The sequence below is a fragment of the Ahaetulla prasina genome, chromosome 4, assembly GCF_028640845.1.
Source record: "Ahaetulla prasina isolate Xishuangbanna chromosome 4, ASM2864084v1, whole genome shotgun sequence".
Taxonomy (NCBI): domain Eukaryota; kingdom Metazoa; phylum Chordata; class Lepidosauria; order Squamata; family Colubridae; genus Ahaetulla; species Ahaetulla prasina.
The window spans coordinates 45,315,543-45,335,142 of NC_080542.1; the positions used below are offsets into that span (position 1 = coordinate 45,315,543).

Sequence of the window (19,600 nt, forward strand, 5' to 3'; positions counted from 1 at the left end):
TTGCTCTTCCCCCAAGCCTATTTTTCAAAAAGATCTTTTATTTTAAAAAGAGAAGGTTAGTGCTTTCTGTAGAACTCTCTCACAAATGGTGAATATGACTTTTAAAGAGGTCTAGCATCAATCATTTTTCAAGAATAGCAAATACAAGTTAATACAGGTAGTTCTTGACTTACGGTTCAATTAGTGATCATTCAAAGTTACAACGGCCCTAAAAACTGACATGTCCATTTTTCACACAACCTGTGCAGCATTCCCATGGTCATGTGATTTACATTCAGATGCTTGACAACTGGTTCATATTTATGACGACTCCAGTATTACAGGGTCATGTGATCGTCTTTTGTGAGCATCTGACAAGCAAACCCGGTGGGGAAGCCAGATTCACTTTACAGCTGTGTTACTAATTTAACAACTGCAGTGATTCACTTAACATATGTGGCAAGAAAAGTCATAAAATGGGGCAAAACTCACGTAACAAATTTCTTACTGAGCAACATAAATTCTGGGGTCAATCGTGATTGTAAGTCAAGGATTACTTGTAATGCCTCTGATTCAACTCCAACTTAGAAATATGTGGGCAGTAGCATGTAGGAGCCATGTATCTTCTTAGCCCAGCAACACAAAGTGGCCTTAGAGGATAATGCTCAACAACTCGAGTGGGGGAGGGAGCATATATAATGCAACTGAACATGGTCAGTAGAAATTGAGTCGACCTTAAGCTCTAATAGTAATCAACATGGTGTTGATGAAAGTCCAACTTTTGGATAACATTCTATCCTCAAAATCTTGCCATTGCATCCTACCGCACAACAGACTACTTGAGGATGAGCCACAATGAGCTGCACAGCTCTCCTGGATAGAAAGGGCTTGATTAAGTAAATCTAAGGCTGAAGCAGTGAGGATGCCTGAAAACAGCCATTGTATTGTATCCTCAAGTGGCGAGGGTGCCAAGAGCCAGTTGGTTTTACTTATTTCCTTGTAGAAGGCCAATTGGCTGGTTGTAAGTTGTTTTCTGGCAACAAGAATGTTTCTTGCTGTAGACATGGTCCTATCTGGGATCTGGCTTTAAGAAGACAGTTCTGTAGTTACACAAAGATACCTCTCTGAAGAAATCAGATTTTTCCTGTGAACTGAGGAGAGAGTCAAGGAGTGACAAGGATGATTAGAGAATTCCCAAACTTTCTATAAGCCCACAGTCCTACAAAATCAGTAACTTGAGTGGAAAGAAACAAGGAAGTTAGTTTAAAGAAATGTGAATAAATGTTTCATAGCTTAGTTGGTGTGGTACAAATCAAATAAACAATTTGCTTGGTTAAGTACAGTGTAATGTTTTGCTTCAAGAATTCTGAAAATAAGAATTTTCATCTGTGCCTTTTTCTGTTTTAGAAAATCATTTGTACACATTTAATAGTCTGAAAATAAACACCTACTTATAATTTTGATCCATTCATGCAAGAAAAGCTATGAAACCTAATTTTCAAACACACTAGACATGATTGAGGGAAATAAAGAGTTGTAAATATATAAGATTAGAAATATATATCACAAAACATATAGTTAGAAAAGGGTGCAAGCAACCCACATTTATTTAGATTATTTATTAGGCTTTTATGTGCTTCATCCAGACACTGAAGGGTAGCAAATTCTTAAAGTTAATTTAGTTTAAAAATAATAAAATAATGCTTAATAATCAAACCACCACAAAATCAATAGTATATAAGTATCACAATTATAACTTTTTCCATCTATCTCTCTGGTGCCTCCTTCTCAATCTTAGAATAATACCCTCATACCCCAAACCATCTGGAAGAGCCAGATTGTAGTAGCTCCCTAAAATTCTAACAGACAATGGACCTTTCCCTATTTCTAGAGCTAAGTTGTGTCAGAGAAGAGGGGCTGTAATGATGATGTGAAGTGACATGAGTGACACAAGTGGAGCATAAGTTGAACCTGACCATTATTTTCACCTTCATTTCCAGCAGTTAAGTTGTGAGTTCAGAAATACCTTCAGGTTATTTGTCTATTCTCTATAGGTGTGCAGAGCCCCATTCTGAGTCAAAGATGGGCTTACTCTAAAACCTGAAGGCTACCAATTTTCAATTCCCATAGACAGTTCAGCAGTATACTATAATTGATGGTATCAAGATTCATGGAGGTTAGCCAAGGAAAGTGGCACTTGTCCTTACAGTCCCCGTAAAGGCGATCCACAACAATCTTCACCCCAGTCTGAATCCTAATTAAAAGCATCCAGATAATCTGTTTCATCCATAGCTCTCTATAACTACTGCTTCATCACCTTCTCAATCATCTTTCCAAGAAAGAGAAAATTGGAGGCAGCATGTTAATTACCCCATAAAGCTGAGTTTATGGAGATTCTCAGTCACCCAGGTCTTTTTTCAAGAGGCAACTAAACTTTCTTGTTTTTCTTTTAAGATGTTTCACTTCTCATCCAAGAAGCTTCTTCAGCTCTGACTGGATGTTGGGGAATGAAAGGATTCATATTCTTTGCAGACAGCCGGTCATTTGCATTCGTTTAGAGAGTCATTGAGGCCACTTGGAGATTTTTCTATGTTCTCAGGGTCACCTGAATAGTGCAAATGGATGTGGAGCCAACATAGTCCTTTCAGCAGTCCCAGGAAACCACAACACAGTCCTTTCAACCGTTCCAAGAAGGCTCCACACCCATTTGCAAAGAAAAACAAGAAAAGTCCACTTGCCTCTTGAAAAAAAAACATCTTTGAAGTAAAAGAATACTTCTTAAGAATGGGTGCACTGTTGCTTCCTTCGAGGCAAGTACTATCATCCTCTCTTCCAAAGAAATATTCACCAAAGCTCTAACTTAGCCTACTTTCACCTTTCTGACTGCTTTCATGAGGAAGATGCACACAGATCACAGTGCTAGTATTACAGAGAACCTGTTCCACTTCCCTGAGATCTACAGACATATCTCATAGCTTCATTAAAATTTCTGATTTGATGTCCCATGTAGATATTATATTATGCAGGAAATTATACAGCACATTTGGAGGACACTGAACTGGATCTTACCAATAAGAAAGCTAGCAGAGTTGATGGTATTCCAGCAGAGCTATTTAAAAATCTAAAAGAATGCTGTTAAAGTGCAGCACTTAATATGTCAGTACATTTTGAAAACTCATCAATAGCCACAAAATTGGAAAAGGTCAGTTTACATTCCAGTCCCAAAGAAGGGCAATGCCAAAGAATGTTCAATTGCACTGTTCAATTGCACTCATTTCCCAGACTAGCAAGGTCATGCTCAAAATCCTACAAGCTAGGCTTCAGCAATATGTGAACCAAGAACTATCAGAAGTACAAGTTAAGTTTCGAAGAGGCTAAGGAACTAGATTGCCAATATTCATTGGATTATGGAGAAAGCAAGGGAGTTCCAGAAAACATATACTTCATTGACTACATTAAACCTCTTGATTGTGTAGATCCCAACAAACAAGAAGCAACAGTTAGAACCAGACATGGAACACTAATTGGTTCCAAAATGGGGAAAGGGGCAGTGGTGAAATCTGAACTGGTTTACTACTGGTTCGCTGGCTGCACATGCGTGCTGTGTGTGCATACGCAGTGCACTAAATGCGAGGTGTGCATGCGCAGTGCATGCCAAAAGGAGGCATGCAGTAAGTAGAACAGTGTGCTGGGGGGGTGATCAGCTGTGGCGGGCGATCTTTTTTTTACTTTTAAAAGCATTCTCCGAACCACCTGCCGCTACCGGATCGGTTGATCTGGTCTGAATAGGGAGCATTTCACCCCTGGAAAGGCATACAACAAGGCTGTATATTCTCACCCTACTTATTTAACTTATATGCAAAGTACCTCATGCAAAATATCAGACTTGATGAATCAGAAGCGTGCTGGGAAAAATACCAACAACCTCAGCTATGCAGATGATACTACTCTAATGGCAGAAAGTGAAGAAAAACTAAAGAGCCTTTTGGTGAATATGAAAGACGAGGGTACAAAAGTTGGCTTGAAACTTAACATTACAAAAACTAAGATCATGGCATCTTGTCCCCTCACATCCTGGCAAACAGAAGGAGTGATAGGTTTTATTTTCTTGGGCTTCAAAATCCCTGCAGAGAGCAATTGCAACCATGAAATTAAAAGATGCTTACTCCTTGAGAAGAATGTTATGGCAAACCTAGACAGTATATTAAAAAGCAGAGACATCACCTTGCCAACAAAGGTCTGTATAGTCAAATTATGGTTTTCCAAGTTGCAATGTACGGCTGTGAGATTTGTAGCATAAGGAAGGCTGAGCACTGAAGAACTGATGCTTTCAAAGTGTGGTATGGGGGAAGACTCTTGAGAATTTCTTGGATCCCAAGAAGATCAAATCAGTCAAGCCTAAAAGAAACCAGTCCTGACTATTGTTTGAAAGGACAGATATTGAAGCTGAAGTGCAAATACTTTGGCCACCAAATGAGAATCGAGGACTCATTGAAGAAGTCCCTGATGTTGGGAAAGATGGAAAGCAAAAGGAGAAGGGGATAGCAGAGGATGAAATAATTAGATAGTGTCATTGACACAGTAGCCATGAGTTTGAATAGGTTCAGGGAGATACTGGAAGACGGGGTCCATGTATGCTTGGGGTTCATGTGATCACAAAGAGTTGGACATGACTTCGAGACTGATCAACAACAACAACAACAACAACAACAAAAGAAATGGATCTTAAATAGTATTAAAAAGTGTCCTACAAAGAGGAGAGGTAGACTATAATAGCTCTACTAACTGCAGATTAAAGTCATGAAGATTGAAGCAGTGTAGCAGCTGAAGTAATACATAAATGAATATACAAGTAAGCAAACATTTGCTGATTTTTTGATTTCTGTACTACAAAATGCAGTCTTGAATATTTGACAACTGTTTTGCTTGGGCTGTTTTTGGAAGCCAAAACCAAGGTTTTCCTAGAGATAAACATTGGAGGAATCATAACGGGTCCATCCTTTCTACCCTCCCAAATTTGTCCTAATTTTTTTATATACCTACTGATAATGAACTTTGGTTTATGTATATAGTGATTGTCTGTAGAAAGCCAACTCCTCAAAACTGTGAAACTTTTCCTTCTGAAGATCCTGGCTAAGAAAGAACTTGCTTAATTTTTTGTTGTTGGCTCTTCCCTCCATAAAATACTCTTTAAATACAGAATTTATTTACAAAGTTTTAATAGAGCAGAGAAACATTGAATGGCATTGCCCAATACACAGGGAGAAAGGTGTGGGAGAAAGGAAAGATGGAAGATTCAACTATTCAGTGATTGGATCTTGAATTATGGCTTTCTGAGCATTGATTAGAACAATGGATGTGGGAAATAGAAGTTAAAGATCTTTCTTTAGCTAATTCAGCTGAACCCAGCTATACATTCTAATTGCTGAAATACTAAATTTTCACATTTGGTTTTTAGAAATCAAATGGCAATATCTTCAGAGAAGAAGTGCTGCCAGACAAGGAATTTATTGGGCAATCAACCTCTTTGATGAAATTTTACATGGTTTACAAAGGACATTGCTTCCAGTTACTGCATAATATCGCTTCCGTTTCTCCCTCCCACCAACACACAATAGTTTCCATTTTTTAATAATGAAAAATAACATAGTTATATAATATTTTTTTATTACTAGAACAAAGCTCTATTTGTCTGGAAGCACCTCAACAATCTGATTTCCTTAGATAATTATTAATATTGCAAACCATGGCCACATAATTATCAGGTCTGGATGGGTGAGCAGAAACGTTAAAAAAACCCCCAAGAATGATCATGCTAGATCCAACCAAATGAGCATCTAGTTAAGGGTTGAAGGTCAAACAATGAGTGTGGGGATGGCCTCCTTCCTCCCCTTGCAGTGAAATCTACTGGCAAGGCACAATAAAAATAGCCATCCTGCCACATGTCCAGAACAATAGTCCATCAGAGATACTGTATCTTGCCTTTGAACATGAAGGTTCATTTCTAGGCAGCTTTAAATTCACCTTCCTTCCTTCACCCCTTCTATTGAATAATTCACTGAACATAACCAAACACTGCCAAATAAGATACAAATTCAGAACAGAAAAGAGAGTAAGAGGGAAAACAGTTGTTAAAGGAAGTAATCCAATTGGTCTTGTGAAAAATGGGAGATTGCCATCAACAGGATATCTCCCAAAACTATCCTTCATTTCCAATGCTAGGTTGTGGTGTGGATTGGGGGTGGAGAAGAACGGTTTTCCAGTTTAACAGCACAGGGAGGTCTCTCTTTCCAGTCAGAGTGACTCTGTTCCATGTCATGATCTATGAAGGAAAGGGAAGAAAGATCAGGGAAAGGCAAAATCTGCTTTAAAATGATTATTTCAGATCAATGTAAAAGTGGTTTGTGAATTTTGGGAATCAAGTTTTGTGAAAGTGTGAAAATGTTCTTTAAAGAAAAAAATTCCAGGATGTTTATTTGAGAATCACACCATAAAAATAAATTGGAAAGCTGAAGAAGCTAATTCATAGAATCCAGACTGAGAGGGATGAAATCATTATCATACATAATTCCAACCAAGATCAGATTTCTCTTTTTTCTTTCAAATTCCCACCCAGACTAATATAAGTTGTATTTCCCAGACTACTTTATGACTTAAAAAAGGATTGCATTAATAAAGAGAAAACTTTTGAAAAGGAAACAGTTCCAGAGAGCCAAATAATCGAGTCAATTTCTCTGTTAGAAGGAAAATTCCATATTAATTGTATTAAAGGTATATATATCCTACTCTAAAGAGCAGGAGTGTCAAACTCATGGCCCAAAGCCAGATGTGTCATATGCTGGCCACACCCACCCCTTGTTTAGTGAAGGGGGGGGAAGTCGTGATACATCACATGATGACAACATGACGTTGTGAGTTTGACACTGGTGCTATAGAGTCACAACCTTGGCCTCAGAGAATGATTAGAGATTTTGCATCTATAACTCTTTAGAAAAGCCTCTTTCCTTATTTTATTTATTTATTTATTGTTTAAATTTATATACCGCCCTTCTCCGAAGACTCAGGGCGGTGTACAGCATAGATAAAACAAATGTACAAAAGAATTAAAATACAATATATATTTAAAAATCTAATTCCATGAGTCGAGAATTTAAAATAGGAAGATAAAATTATAAAATAAAATAGCCCCGCTAAAACCCCGCTAAAACCCCTTAATTAAAATTTATCATAGGCCAGCCCTGCTTGATGAAAGAAAAAAGTCTTGAGCTCGCGCTTAAAGGTCCGGAGATCGGGGAGTAAGCGTAGCAGATATGGTCTTAAAGCTGCACCTGTTTCTCAGTCTTCTTGGTTTCATGACCCATAAAAACAAAGAACTGAGTTACTTATCCTTCCATCAAGCAAAAATGGAAATAGAGAACCCCTTCGTAAGAGATAAACATGCAATCAGGTCCTTTGCAAAAGAAAACTGCCACAAATTGTTTGGGGAAAAAAGAGAAGGCCAAACATTATGCTATTTAGCAAGCATTGCAATCCAGGGCCCAGCTCCATTACCTGTTAATGGCGGATTTCCCTCTCCCTCTTCCTGTTTCACATTTGTCTCCTCTTCTGGGGCATCACCCTCTTCTGACTTCTCTGATCCAGTAGGGACTTCCTCAACAGATCCTGCAAAGGATACTTTCTGTCCACCTAAAGAGACCAGACTTCATTGTCACAAAAAGAAAGAAAGAAAAAAGCTCCTGCTCCTTCAGAAAACTCAGAGTTACGCTCAATACATATTTGCACCCCATCATGATCCAATCCTAGAATTAAACCATCCACTTTCTGTTTGAAAGGTAAGCACATAAAACTTTTATTCAAATTCCACAAAAGCAACATATATAATTTTAAAAACTCAAAGAGCTTTTGTCTATATTTGGAGGTGTTTATATTAGTTCCTCATTGTAGGTATTTAATCTAATCTACATATAAGGTCTGTATTATTCTCATCTTCACACAGGTAGTCCTCATCTGTCTACTATTCACAGTTACAATGGTGAAGGAAAAGTAGCTTTGAGATCAATCCTTGCATTTATGGCTTTCGCAGGTATTTAATAAAAGGAAAGTGAACTAAAATTGAAAAATTATGATGTTTAACCTAGCAACTGCTTTAAGGACCAAGGTGTTGATCCCAATTGAAATTGCTAAATGAAGACTATCTGTAATTGATTCCATGATTCAGAAGCTGCTGACTGCAGATAAGCTCTTGTTGTTATACTACTTCAAAAGGTAGTAGAAATAGGGGAGGATTTCGAGGTGAGACAGAAGGCATACAGTGACCTGGGCTGTGGTCCACTGATATTTTCAAAATCAGCAAATCCTAGCAGAGATGTAAAAAGCATTGTGGCTAATGCAAACGAATTGTTGTTCTGGCAGGTCTCCTTTACTCACATGCATTCCCAACACACACAAACATATTTAAATTCATGAAGCAGAGCTTCACACAACACAGTCTCAGCAGGTCCCCCTTTTCCACCTGTATTTTCTGCAGCCATCTTTCCTTGGGGATGCAGTTTCCATGTGGGAACCCTCAGTAATGTGCTGAATAATTTGTTCTTTGTTAAGTTACTGATTAAAGTGGGAACATGGAAATCTTGCGAGAATGGGATTTACACAACAGATTGTCACCAACAAAAGTGAGAGTAAAACTGCCTTAATTTTTTAATGTAAACTGCCAAAAGGAAAATATGTACAGAATGACAAGACTCAAAGAGATTCCTAAGTATTGTTCTCATTCCCAACCATGAATATTCCCCATGTAGAATGTCTTGTCAATATGACAAATTCTTTTGATTTTATAATGAACAGAACTTTCACACTTTATACAATAGTAGAATTGTCGCAAGCAGCAGCTTACAAGAGCTCAGAGAAGCAGTTACTGACAGACATTCCTGGCAAAATGATATCCCTTGGGTCACAAAAAAGGGAATGAATGGCTGAACAACTACTGCTACTTACATATCTCATTTGCTGTGCTGTGGGAGTTAACCTTTCTTTCTCAACAAGGCTTTGATTCTGATCACTGCAGTTCTGACCTTACGTGGCTAGGAATTCAGACTTGATCTCCGATCCTGTTTTGTAATTTGCCTCTGCCTGATGCTTTTTACTACCAATGGGAATGTTCTTATTTTTGTAATTTTGCCAACTACAGAATAAAGGATTCTGGGAATATTGTGGCGGAGCAGAAAAGATAGAGCTCTTTTTAAACACATGCTGTAGACTTTAATTCTTTTAATGTCTATAATCAAATATTTTATACCGTAAGTTAATTTTTATTTTGATCATGAAATCTTTTTACTTTGTTTGATGCTGTAGGAAATACATTTTAGCTTGATATAGTTATGCCCAAGATATTGTTCCTCAGAGATTATCCTCTAATTTTGTAAAGTTCAATCTCTGCTTCTATTTGTGTGTTTTATGCATTTTCTCTAGCACAAAATGCATGTGGACAAACACTTAAGCACCATGCAGTTCCCAGGCTTCCCAGTCTGGTGCTTTGCAATTGAATGGATCGCAACAATTACTTAATTCCATGCAAATATGACTTTTACAACAAATTAGAGAGCCTATTGTCTGCCATTTGATAGACTGAAGCTGCTGAATTCTGTTGGAATGGTTGTCTTTAATAAAAATAACCTTGTTTCTTGGCTGGATGACAGAAATACATGGAGCATACAGCAAACCACCAAAAGCCCTCACCAATTTAAGATATAATAGTGAAGGGAGTGGTGATTGTGATCCATAGCATGGAACTACAATATCATGAGCATCTCCCAATTTTTATGCACAAACTATTGGAGAATAAGCAATTGCTCTATTTGGTGCATTGCTTTCTGTGACATTAATCAAAACACCAGCTGCACTTGCTGACAGTTAAGCCATAAAATGCATTTCAGTGAACCTTATTGCAGTTCAATTGACTCAAATGTTCTCTCTGCAAAAGCCAGAGAATTTGATGGATAATGGCATGGGGACTTGAAGGATTACAGGATTGCTGCACTGATATTATATTATACCAATGAAGGATGGAGAACCAGTTTGGTGTAGTGATTAAAAGGCATCAGGTTAGAAACCAGGAACTACTCCTGCCTAAGCACAAAGACATCTGACCTCTCCCTCAGCTCTGGGAAGAAAGCAATGGCAAATCCCTTCCAAAATCATGCCAAGGAATCTTAATTTGTCCAGGCGATCACCAGGAGCCAAAGGACACACATACACACACACCACAATGTTTGTCCATCTACATATTATTTCCCACACATGCACATAAAGAGATTACATGTATTGTCCTGTCATATAAATAATACAAACTACAAATTGGTGCCATCCAAATGTGTTGGTTTCTGGGGAGATTATGAGAATCACTCCAGTTCATACCCAGACTAATGCATAACTTATAAGATGAATGGAAAGGTTAATTTATAACTTACAAGATGTGTGTTGTAAGAGTCCAACACCCAGATAGTTCACATCCTGTAGTGCAGAAGTTGAATTCTATGGTCTATATAAATTATGCAAATCAAGCAATGCTACATTTATTTACTTTGCATCATATTACATTTGTCTGTTGTCATATGGAAGCAGTAAGGAATATGGTGGAATCACAGAATCATCACATGTTCAAGTAGTAAACTCAGGTATGACATTGGTTTTTTAAAAAGTCAGTTTTCACAGTTTAAAATAGAAATAGATTTGCTCAAAATACATGTATTAGACTGTGATAAGATTATTTACTAAAATACTGTATATACTCACAGACAAATCTACACTTATAGGTGCCAAAATAACCCCAAAAATTGGATTGAGATTATGCATTAGTATACATAATAATTCTGGTACTAACCTATGTCCTATATATACTTGCCTGTAAGTCATTCATAGATAAGTCAGCCCTTGAATTTTTCACCAAACTACATAAAATATGGACAAATGGAATATAAGTCAATTGTCAACATTAAAACATACCAACATTTTGAGAGTTTGGCTTTTCTGTGGATACATACATTTTTCATGGTATTTTAATTAAAAAAATGAAAATCGGCTTATCTATGGATGGGCTTACATGTAATACATGGTAAATCATGTGTAGCACAATATGTGAAACCAGTGATATGCATGCTGTTCTACAGTCATAATTACTCTATATAATTATTAGAATTATTCTAAAATCTTGCTTTCAGCAGACAAAAAAAAATATCAGTTTCTAGCTTATAGGTAAAACTTTAAATTTTTGTGGCTGAAGATGCATTTGTTAAATTCAGCTTCTCAGGCCCAGCAGCCTTAGCGGATCAACATGTAAGCCCTACCCTGGGATCTACAGAGATGGGCTGGTCATAGAAGCTGTTACGATAAGTCTTGTTGGCCCTCCAAAGATCCTATTCATTTAGCCCAGGGATCTGCAAACTTGGCTCTTTTAAGACTTGTAGACTTCAACTTCCAGAGTTCCTCAGCCAGCAAAGCTTTGCAGTCCCCTGATTAGCCCTATTGGTATTCTGGCTAATGTTTTTCACGTTCGTAACTGTAGAAATTAAGTCTTTAGTTGAGGGGAGTTGAGCCACAGAGATTACAGATCTCTGTAATCACATACTTGCTTGGAGCCTGCATTGGAATCTTCTTCAGCCAAGGAAAATATTTTCATGGGAACTACATACTTGCAAGAAATATTTCTGGATGTGGTTTTCCCCATTTCCTTTAGATAACCACGTTAGCATAAGTGTTTGGATTATTCTCAAAGAACAATATTTTTTGTATATTTTATATACAATATTTTATATTGTCAGCACCATTAACCCCAGTATTAGGCCCTATGGCATCAGGAGTTCTATCTTAAACTTATTATATTGTCTACTAAAAGAATCTCCCAAGTAATCTCTCACTATGATGATGACTCCTTTGCTTGTGAAGACCTTTTATTGCATTGCTGAGAACTGCATGATTATCACTAATCCTGCATGATTATCACCAACCAGCATTTTCAGATCAACCTTCCTTTTATCATCCGATGATCTCATAAAGACAAATCCAGATGGTTCTGGATTTTGAACCATCAGCATATCCTTTCAACTTTCTCCCTGAGAATATTACATCCTGCACAAGACAGCTTCTATAATTTTGAGAGCTGTTGAATTTCATAAAGCGAATTCATCAATAAATGTATAGAAGCTATGCAGTTACATCTCTGCTTTTTCTACATGCTCGTGCTTAGAAGTTTGTTTCTATAGAGATTATATTAGCTACTGACCATTAGGAGGCACTATACAACAAGGTTTTTTTTTCCCTTATTGGGAAATTTAGGTGCTGTATAGAGAATACCTAAATCTGAAAAATACTAATAAGATGAAAAATGGTTGTGTAATGTCTCCCACTAGTTAGTAGTCAATATACTATCTAAATAATCCTAGATATTATTCCGGTTTATCCACTTATGTAGTAGAAATCATTATATTCCAGCTTTTCTGCAGTTCGTAAGAAAAAAAACATGTGGCAGCTTTTGGATGATGTACCACCCAACTTGAAAAAGCAAGAAAATTTCTATCCATTCCAAATGGGGGAGGGAGTATTGCCAGTTTTTATTTTCGACAGGTTCTGCAGTTGTGGATATGACAAAGAACAAATCTAAGATTAAACCACACTTTGTCACAGTAGATGAGGAAGAAAGAAAACTGAATTCATATGGAGACCTGCTTAAGGCCTGCTTAGCAATCTATCCACATTTTCTGTATGATAAACGTACTTCTTTATTTTATCATCTACCTTAAGAAAAATGAAAGACCAGTTTTTCTTCTCATACGCGTAAGGATTTAAGTAGATCCTTTTGCCTTAGTTCCAAGAAAAACACAGACTTCAGAGGATAATTAGAACTGCAGAGAAAATAATTGCTACCAACTTGCCTTCCATTGAGGACCTGTATACTGCACGAATCAAGAAGAGGGCCGTGAAAATATTTGCAGATCCCTCGCATCCTGGACATAAACTGTTTCAACTCCTACCCTCAAAACGACGCTATAGAGCACTGCACACCAGAACAACTAGACACAAGAACAGTTTTTTCCCGAAGGCCATCACTCTGCTAAACAAATAATTCCCTCAACACTGTCAGACTATTTACTGAATCTGCACTACTATTAATCGTTTCATAGTTCCCATCGCCAATCTCTTTCCACTTATGACTGTATGACTATAACTTGTTGCTGGCAATCGTTATGATTTATATTGATATATTGATCATCAATTGTGTTGTAAATGTTGTACCTTGATGAACGTATCTTTTCTTTTATGTACACTGAGAGCATATGCACCAAGACAAATTCCTTGTGTGTCCAATCACACTTGGCCAATAAAAAATTCTATTCTATTCTATTCTATTCTAAATTTGTGTCACAGGAAGTTAGGTCACATACAGAAGGTCTCCCTTTTTTTTTTTTATTTGCATTTATATCCCGCCTTTCTCCGAAGACTCAGGGCAGCTTACACTATGTTAGCAATAGTCTTCATCCTATTTGTATATTTATATACAAAGTCAATTTATTGCCCCCAACAATCTGGGTCCTCACTTCAAGGCAAAGGTTGCTTTCATTTACATGGGTAGATGACACCCACACATGTTGAGAAAAGCAGAATGTAATTAAAAATAGTTGTTTATAATTAATCCATAGGTCACATTTACTAGGCAATTGATTGATAGTAGTTTCATTCCATTATGTGTGTCAAACTCAATTCTACAAGATGCTCCTGCTTTTCAGGTATTATCTGGATGTTTGAACATGGGATATTCATGGACTTCACTAATGGAGTCTCCAGTTAATTGATCTCTTTTTAACAGCAGAGAATGGCCCCAGCTGCCAAGTCTGAAGAGAAAGGAATGGCAGATTCTTTTCCTGAACAGAAAGCAGATCTGATACTATATATGACAGGGATGGGTTCCACTTACCTTTGCTACCGATTTGCAATGTGCATGTGCGTGCCTGCTTTGCTTGCACATGGCGCTTCTGCGCATGTGCAGAGCATCCGTGATGATGTCCAGGTGGGTGGGTGGAGCCTCCCGCCGCCGGTACTATTGGTTCGCAAGATCCGGACCGAACCAGTAACAACCCACCACTGATACATGGTCTTTCCTATTCATCATTTACCAGCTTACTTAAGCAGCTCTCCAATGGAGATATGGTATACATCACCATCTTGTGGCTTTAATCCTTTTCCACTATCAAGATTTGTACAGATATCAGACTTTAATATTTGGGAATAAGACTAAATATTCCATTTTGACCTGTCATCAAATAATACATGGTTTATGAACCAAATTCTTTTTTACAGGAAATGATGGGTATTCTGGGTAACTCAAATAATTTTGCATTTGGATGCAGCCAATTAGCCAATTTCACCATGTTTCTGATCTCTGTGTGGACCTTATTAATAGTCTTTTTACAATTATATCCTTATGTTCCAAAGAATGACCTTTCTATACAGGTAAATGTGGCGATTATCATATGGATTTTTGCTCATTAGTTTTTGCATCTTCATATAAAATATTTTCTCACAGGATTTTCCAATTAAACTGCCTCATTAGGAGAGCTGAACCAACACAGTGGCTAACTTATATTTGTCCTGATTTGATCCATAAATATTCAAATCTTTAGCTATGAGATAACCTTAAATATGAGACTTACCTCTCATATTTAAGGTTGTCTTTTTGGGGCTGGCCTTTACTTCTTTCCTATGTGTTCATAGAACTGATCATCCACAGAGACAATTATGGCCTGCTCCGTTATATCTTCCTAGGATTTATTCTCATTTCTATTGTATTCAGCCATAATTTTCTGTCCTTTTACTATCTGCTGTTCTACACTGTACAATATTCTTCATATTACACATCTTGGTACAACGTTGACTTTGTATTTTGGATCATTGTACCTCCATCCAAGAGTCTAGGACTGTTACATTTGGTCCATAGAACACGTGACAGAAGAGGCACGTCTAATTGGCTGTCCTACTGTCCTACTGGCTGTCCTACTGGCTAATTGGCTGTCCTACTGTCCTACTGGCAACCCTCTGGCAGGAGAAAGATGTTGCCTGATTGGCTAAGCCGTCTAACAGCTTGTATATAAAGAGCTGTCAGAACGGGGAAGCCGCTTGCTCACACTTGTTGTTAGCCTAAGAGTGGGTCACTGTTAGCTCATTATTGTTAGACAATAAATGGTTTGTTGAACTGTTACCCTGTCTCACCTCAATCCTACCCGCTGTGTACAGAGAACTGGACACTGGCGATGAAGGTGGGATTTAAGGCTGAGGCGGCAGGTCAAACGTAGTCATTAACAAAAGAGCTGTCACTGTTTACGAGCTGAGCCACAGCGATAATACGTCGCACTACGAAAATTGCCTCAGAGGACCATCCTCACTGAAATAGCCACCCTAACCACATTCATGCCTTTCAATCAGGCAACGGAAACATGGGACTTGTACTTAGACAATTTTGACTGCTTCTTAGCCACAAATGACTACAAAGAGCTCCCCGGGGATAGAAAGCTAGCCTTCTTCCTAAGTGTCTGTGAACAGGAGATGTTCAAAACCGCCAGAGCCCTTCTTGCCCTGCAGAAGGTCCATGATGTGCCATGGAAGACTCTGTTAGCCAGGTTGAAGGAACATTATGCCCGCTTGCCTTCGAGAATTGCTAGACACCATGCATTTCATCGCAGAAACCAGGAATCCAGGTCAATTTGCAGAGGGACACTTGTCCCCAGCCAACTGGCTGTAAGAGAGAATTAGCCAAGCATCCTGGCAGCCAATCCACATGCCAAGGAGTTGGACTTTGCCTTCCCATTGGATATGGTGGTGCTGGGTGGGGCAGCAGTGCCCTCAGGCACTGGGGAAGTGGGGGACATGGCAGTTGCTGTGCAGAGCAACCAGGCTGTTCCCCTCCACCAGGCAAGCCTTCCTGGGGGCAGCATAGCACCCTGCCATCCCCAAAATGGAAGGCTTAGTTCCACCCAATGGCTTCTGCCACTGCTGCCACCTGTTGCATTCTGCCTAGCTTTGCTCTGCAACCAGCTCCTCTGGGATGCTCAAGTCTTTCTTTTGGGGATAAGAGGGGACTGTGCTGCTCTTGGGAAGGCACTGGCAGAAAGGAATGGTCTGATTGCCCCACACAGCAACTGCCATGTCCCTCCCTGTCTGGACCCCAAGTCTACTGCTTACCCCACCTGGCACCACCACATCCAGTGACAATATAGAGGCCCACCTCTTGGCACATGGATTAGCTGACAGGATGAGTAATTGTCCCTCACAGCCAAGTGGCTGTGGACAAGTGTCCCTCTGTGAATCACCCAGAATAAGGGGGTGGGGGGCCAGTAGTGGGGACAACCTTACTGGAAGGCCAGCCTAGGATGAATGATTGTGATGGATTGGCCAATTGTCCCATTCTGCCATCCAACAGCTGTATGTTGACTGTGAAGATTGGAAGAAAATTCTATTCAATTTCTGGGAAAAATGTTGTCCACTAACAGTCAGCTCTGTCCCTAGTCCATGTACTGTCATTAAGACTTCTGGAACTTGGTTGAATCCTTGACCTTCATCCAGAATTGCAGTTCTTTCAGTTGTCACGTGAGTATTTACATAAACCACTCAGTGCCCTCTCTATAAGTACTTCTGGAGCTCTGTTTTTCTGAAAGGCTACTAACGCTGTCTTAGAGAACTATCGGTAGTATGAATGATACCCAGAAACAAGTGTGATTTCTCCCAAAAGTTAACTGTAGTGCTAGAAGAATCCAACATATTTTTGTATGGGCACATCACCCATTTTTATAAATGAACAGAAGACCATTTGAAAAACCAGTACTGTAACAGATAAAAACATATCCCTGGGACCTGAGAAAGAAAAGCAAAAAGAAAGCACCTTATTGAAGGACTTTATCAGTCTTTGCCCACATGAAACTTCTTTCAGAAGTACGGTATTTTACCTTAACTCCCAGAATTCCCAACCTGCATGGCCAATTGCCATTCTGGGTAAGAATTCTAGTGGAATATTAGTGTACCCAGATTGCTTTACCAAATGATGAAAATACTTGATTCATGGGGACGCAAAGCTTTGGGTGAGAAAACTCTTCTGCTCTGCAGAATCTCCTAACTTGTTACATAGCAACTACTGAATTTGAGGTCTGGCAGCCACTCCGTATTATAAACTTTTACTGCTAAGTTCACATATCACACTTTTTTAACCATCAAATAAACAAAATCACACTTGTGGAGTAATATAATATATAACTTAAAATCCCAGAATTCCCCAGTACATCTAACTTAAAAATCCTGAACTTGAGAAACACTGGCTTACATTTACCACAGTAGAAGGGGAAGTTAAAATTATCATCCAGACCACCAAAATGTTTATGCTTATCACAAGTTCTATCTTTCTCTCTCAGAAAGTTTACTGTTGTGCCTTCAACTGTGAAGGCAAGAGTTGAAAATGGACAGAGATTAAAAGCATTGGAACAGATTGCCTGTAAAGGAGACTGCTAATTTTCTGTAAGTTTTTATTATCTTTCAAAGACATGTGAAAACCTCTTTGGCTATGGAAGAGAGAGAGAAAAAGAGAAAGAGAGAGAATGAAAATGACCATGACCATACTCATACCTTTGATTACATCCTCCAGCAATAAATCCCTCTTTACATTGTAACACCCACATTTACCTTTCCGTTTCTGGGATTTGGAGAGAGATGGGCAGACTGGATGCTCAGATTCCTTGGGCTTATTTTCCAAGACTTTGTGGGGGGTGATGACAATAAGAAGGAAGGAAGGAAGGAAGGAAGGAAGGAAGGAAGGAAGGAAGGAAGGAAGGAAGGAAGGAAGGAAGGAAGGAAGAAAATTATGCCTCAGAAGATAAAGCAGCAATTTTCTCAAACTTTGTGTCAGACAATTTCTTTCCATCTTCCATTATGTTTGGCCTGCAGTCTTTTCTAGAGCAATTGTTTCACCCTGCTTCTCTGTCTGCAAATGAATCCACTTATCTACAGTACTTTCATTAGTAACTCTGAGCAGACTTAGAGAGAACAGTTTTGAATTTATCTGCAAATGGGAGCAGAATATTCTTTTCCACCTGCTGGAATAATTTCCTAAATCTCCACATAGAATACATCCCTCTTGCCTGATGAAATTATTAATTATCTTGGTAAATATTTCACCCAGAATTAGCTCCTGAATTCTTCTGGAATTCCCCTGGCTAAGGAAGTCCACATTTCTGGAAGACATTCATGTTGTTTATTACAGAAGAATGAGAAAAAGCAGTCCTACTTGCAAATACTTCAAGATAAATATGGGAGAGCTATCCCTTGTTGCTCTTTAGTTTAATCATGAAATCTGCTGATTAGTTTAATCATGCAATCAAAAAACACACCAGTATGACATGACTTCTGGCATGAAAAAATGCTGGTTTATCTTACCAGTGCACTGTCTTAGCAGTCTTCCCTTGGAAGCTGGACCCTGCCCCTGGGATTCTGTAACAGACAATAAAGAAATATGAACTAGAAACACATTTTTGGTTCTTTACGGGGGAGGATTACAACTCTAAGCTTTCCTTTGTTTTTAAGAAAACAGATTTTCAACACTGATGACTGCTCAGCCTGAGAGTCCATGGGCTTTCGCTCACTTTCAATTACATTTGCATAACCCCTGGCGCCATTCCTACACCACGCTGGAGAAGTGCAACCTCTATTCTTTCTGCTGATTAAAATCAGCATTATGCAGCTAGATTTCACGAGAGTCTGAAATCCACAAAGTCTGTTTTAGAGCACCAGGCAACCAGTGTAAGTTTCAAACCTTTGCTCTGGAATAGCTAGAAAAAGCAAATATGTGGACAGCGGGCCTGGGGGTGGAAAAAAGAAAAATGTCTTCTATAGATTCCACCTCTCCCATCTTGCAGCTCCTTCCTGCTGAGGAGAAAGCTGGTTTCCTAGGAGACTGGCAGCTCCCTGTAGCCAGGATAGGAAGGTACGTGTATGTGTGTGCTGCGAGGGGGAGACAGTTACAGATTTCTCTCTGACAAAGGTGCTAAATGAAGGGAAATATATTCAGTACATACAGTATGCCCCTAGTGAGTGGGATCCATAGGTAACAGCAGGAAGAAAGCCCTTTAAGTAGAAGTGTGTCACTACAGTAACAGCCCACCTGCCTAAAACTGCTTGACCTCAGGAATCAACCCTCCTCCCTCCCTATTCATCACAATACCCTTTGCGGTATCATCCCAGGTTCAAGCAAACACCCCCTTTTTAATTTACTGCAAGTGATCATCTGATTTGGTTAAGGTTTGAAAGCAAGAACTGAAAACTCGCACACAAACACAGACAGGGATTTATTCATTTTTCAACAACAAGGAAAAATTCAGAATTCGATGCAACTATTAGGGTTACATGAAATAATTTCAGCTGTAGCCTAGGAAACTAGGCAATTATTATTTGGGCTTCTAAGGCTCCCATTTGAATGTTTCTTGGAGTATTTGTTTAAAACAAGATACTAGACTTTTTCTCTGTATCAAAGAAAAAGTCAATGCAATTCCCAAAAATGCCTTTGGATATTCTGATTGTGGATTCCAATAATGTA

General features: G+C 38.7%; 1 protein-coding gene across 4 annotated transcripts in view; it reads right to left on the minus strand.

Moving 5' to 3' along the window:
* Positions 1-1,554: 1,554 nt before the first annotated feature.
* The window catches only part of PPP1R1B (protein phosphatase 1 regulatory inhibitor subunit 1B), an 83,221-nt gene continuing 65,175 nt past the window's right edge, over positions 1,555-19,600 (minus strand). For 3 of the 4 annotated variants that reach the window (XM_058181125.1, XM_058181124.1, XM_058181123.1), the window contains exons 6-7: positions 18,445-18,498; positions 10,881-17,766 (exon numbers count right to left, since the gene is read on the minus strand). In XM_058181125.1, coding sequence (XP_058037108.1) covers positions 17,432-17,766; positions 18,445-18,498 — 389 coding nt within the window. In that variant the 3' untranslated portion in view covers positions 10,881-17,431. Of the gene's footprint in view, positions 6,302-7,530; positions 7,666-10,880; positions 17,767-18,444; positions 18,499-19,600 lie in introns of those variants that run through there. The other variant, XM_058181126.1, reaches the window with a different exon arrangement.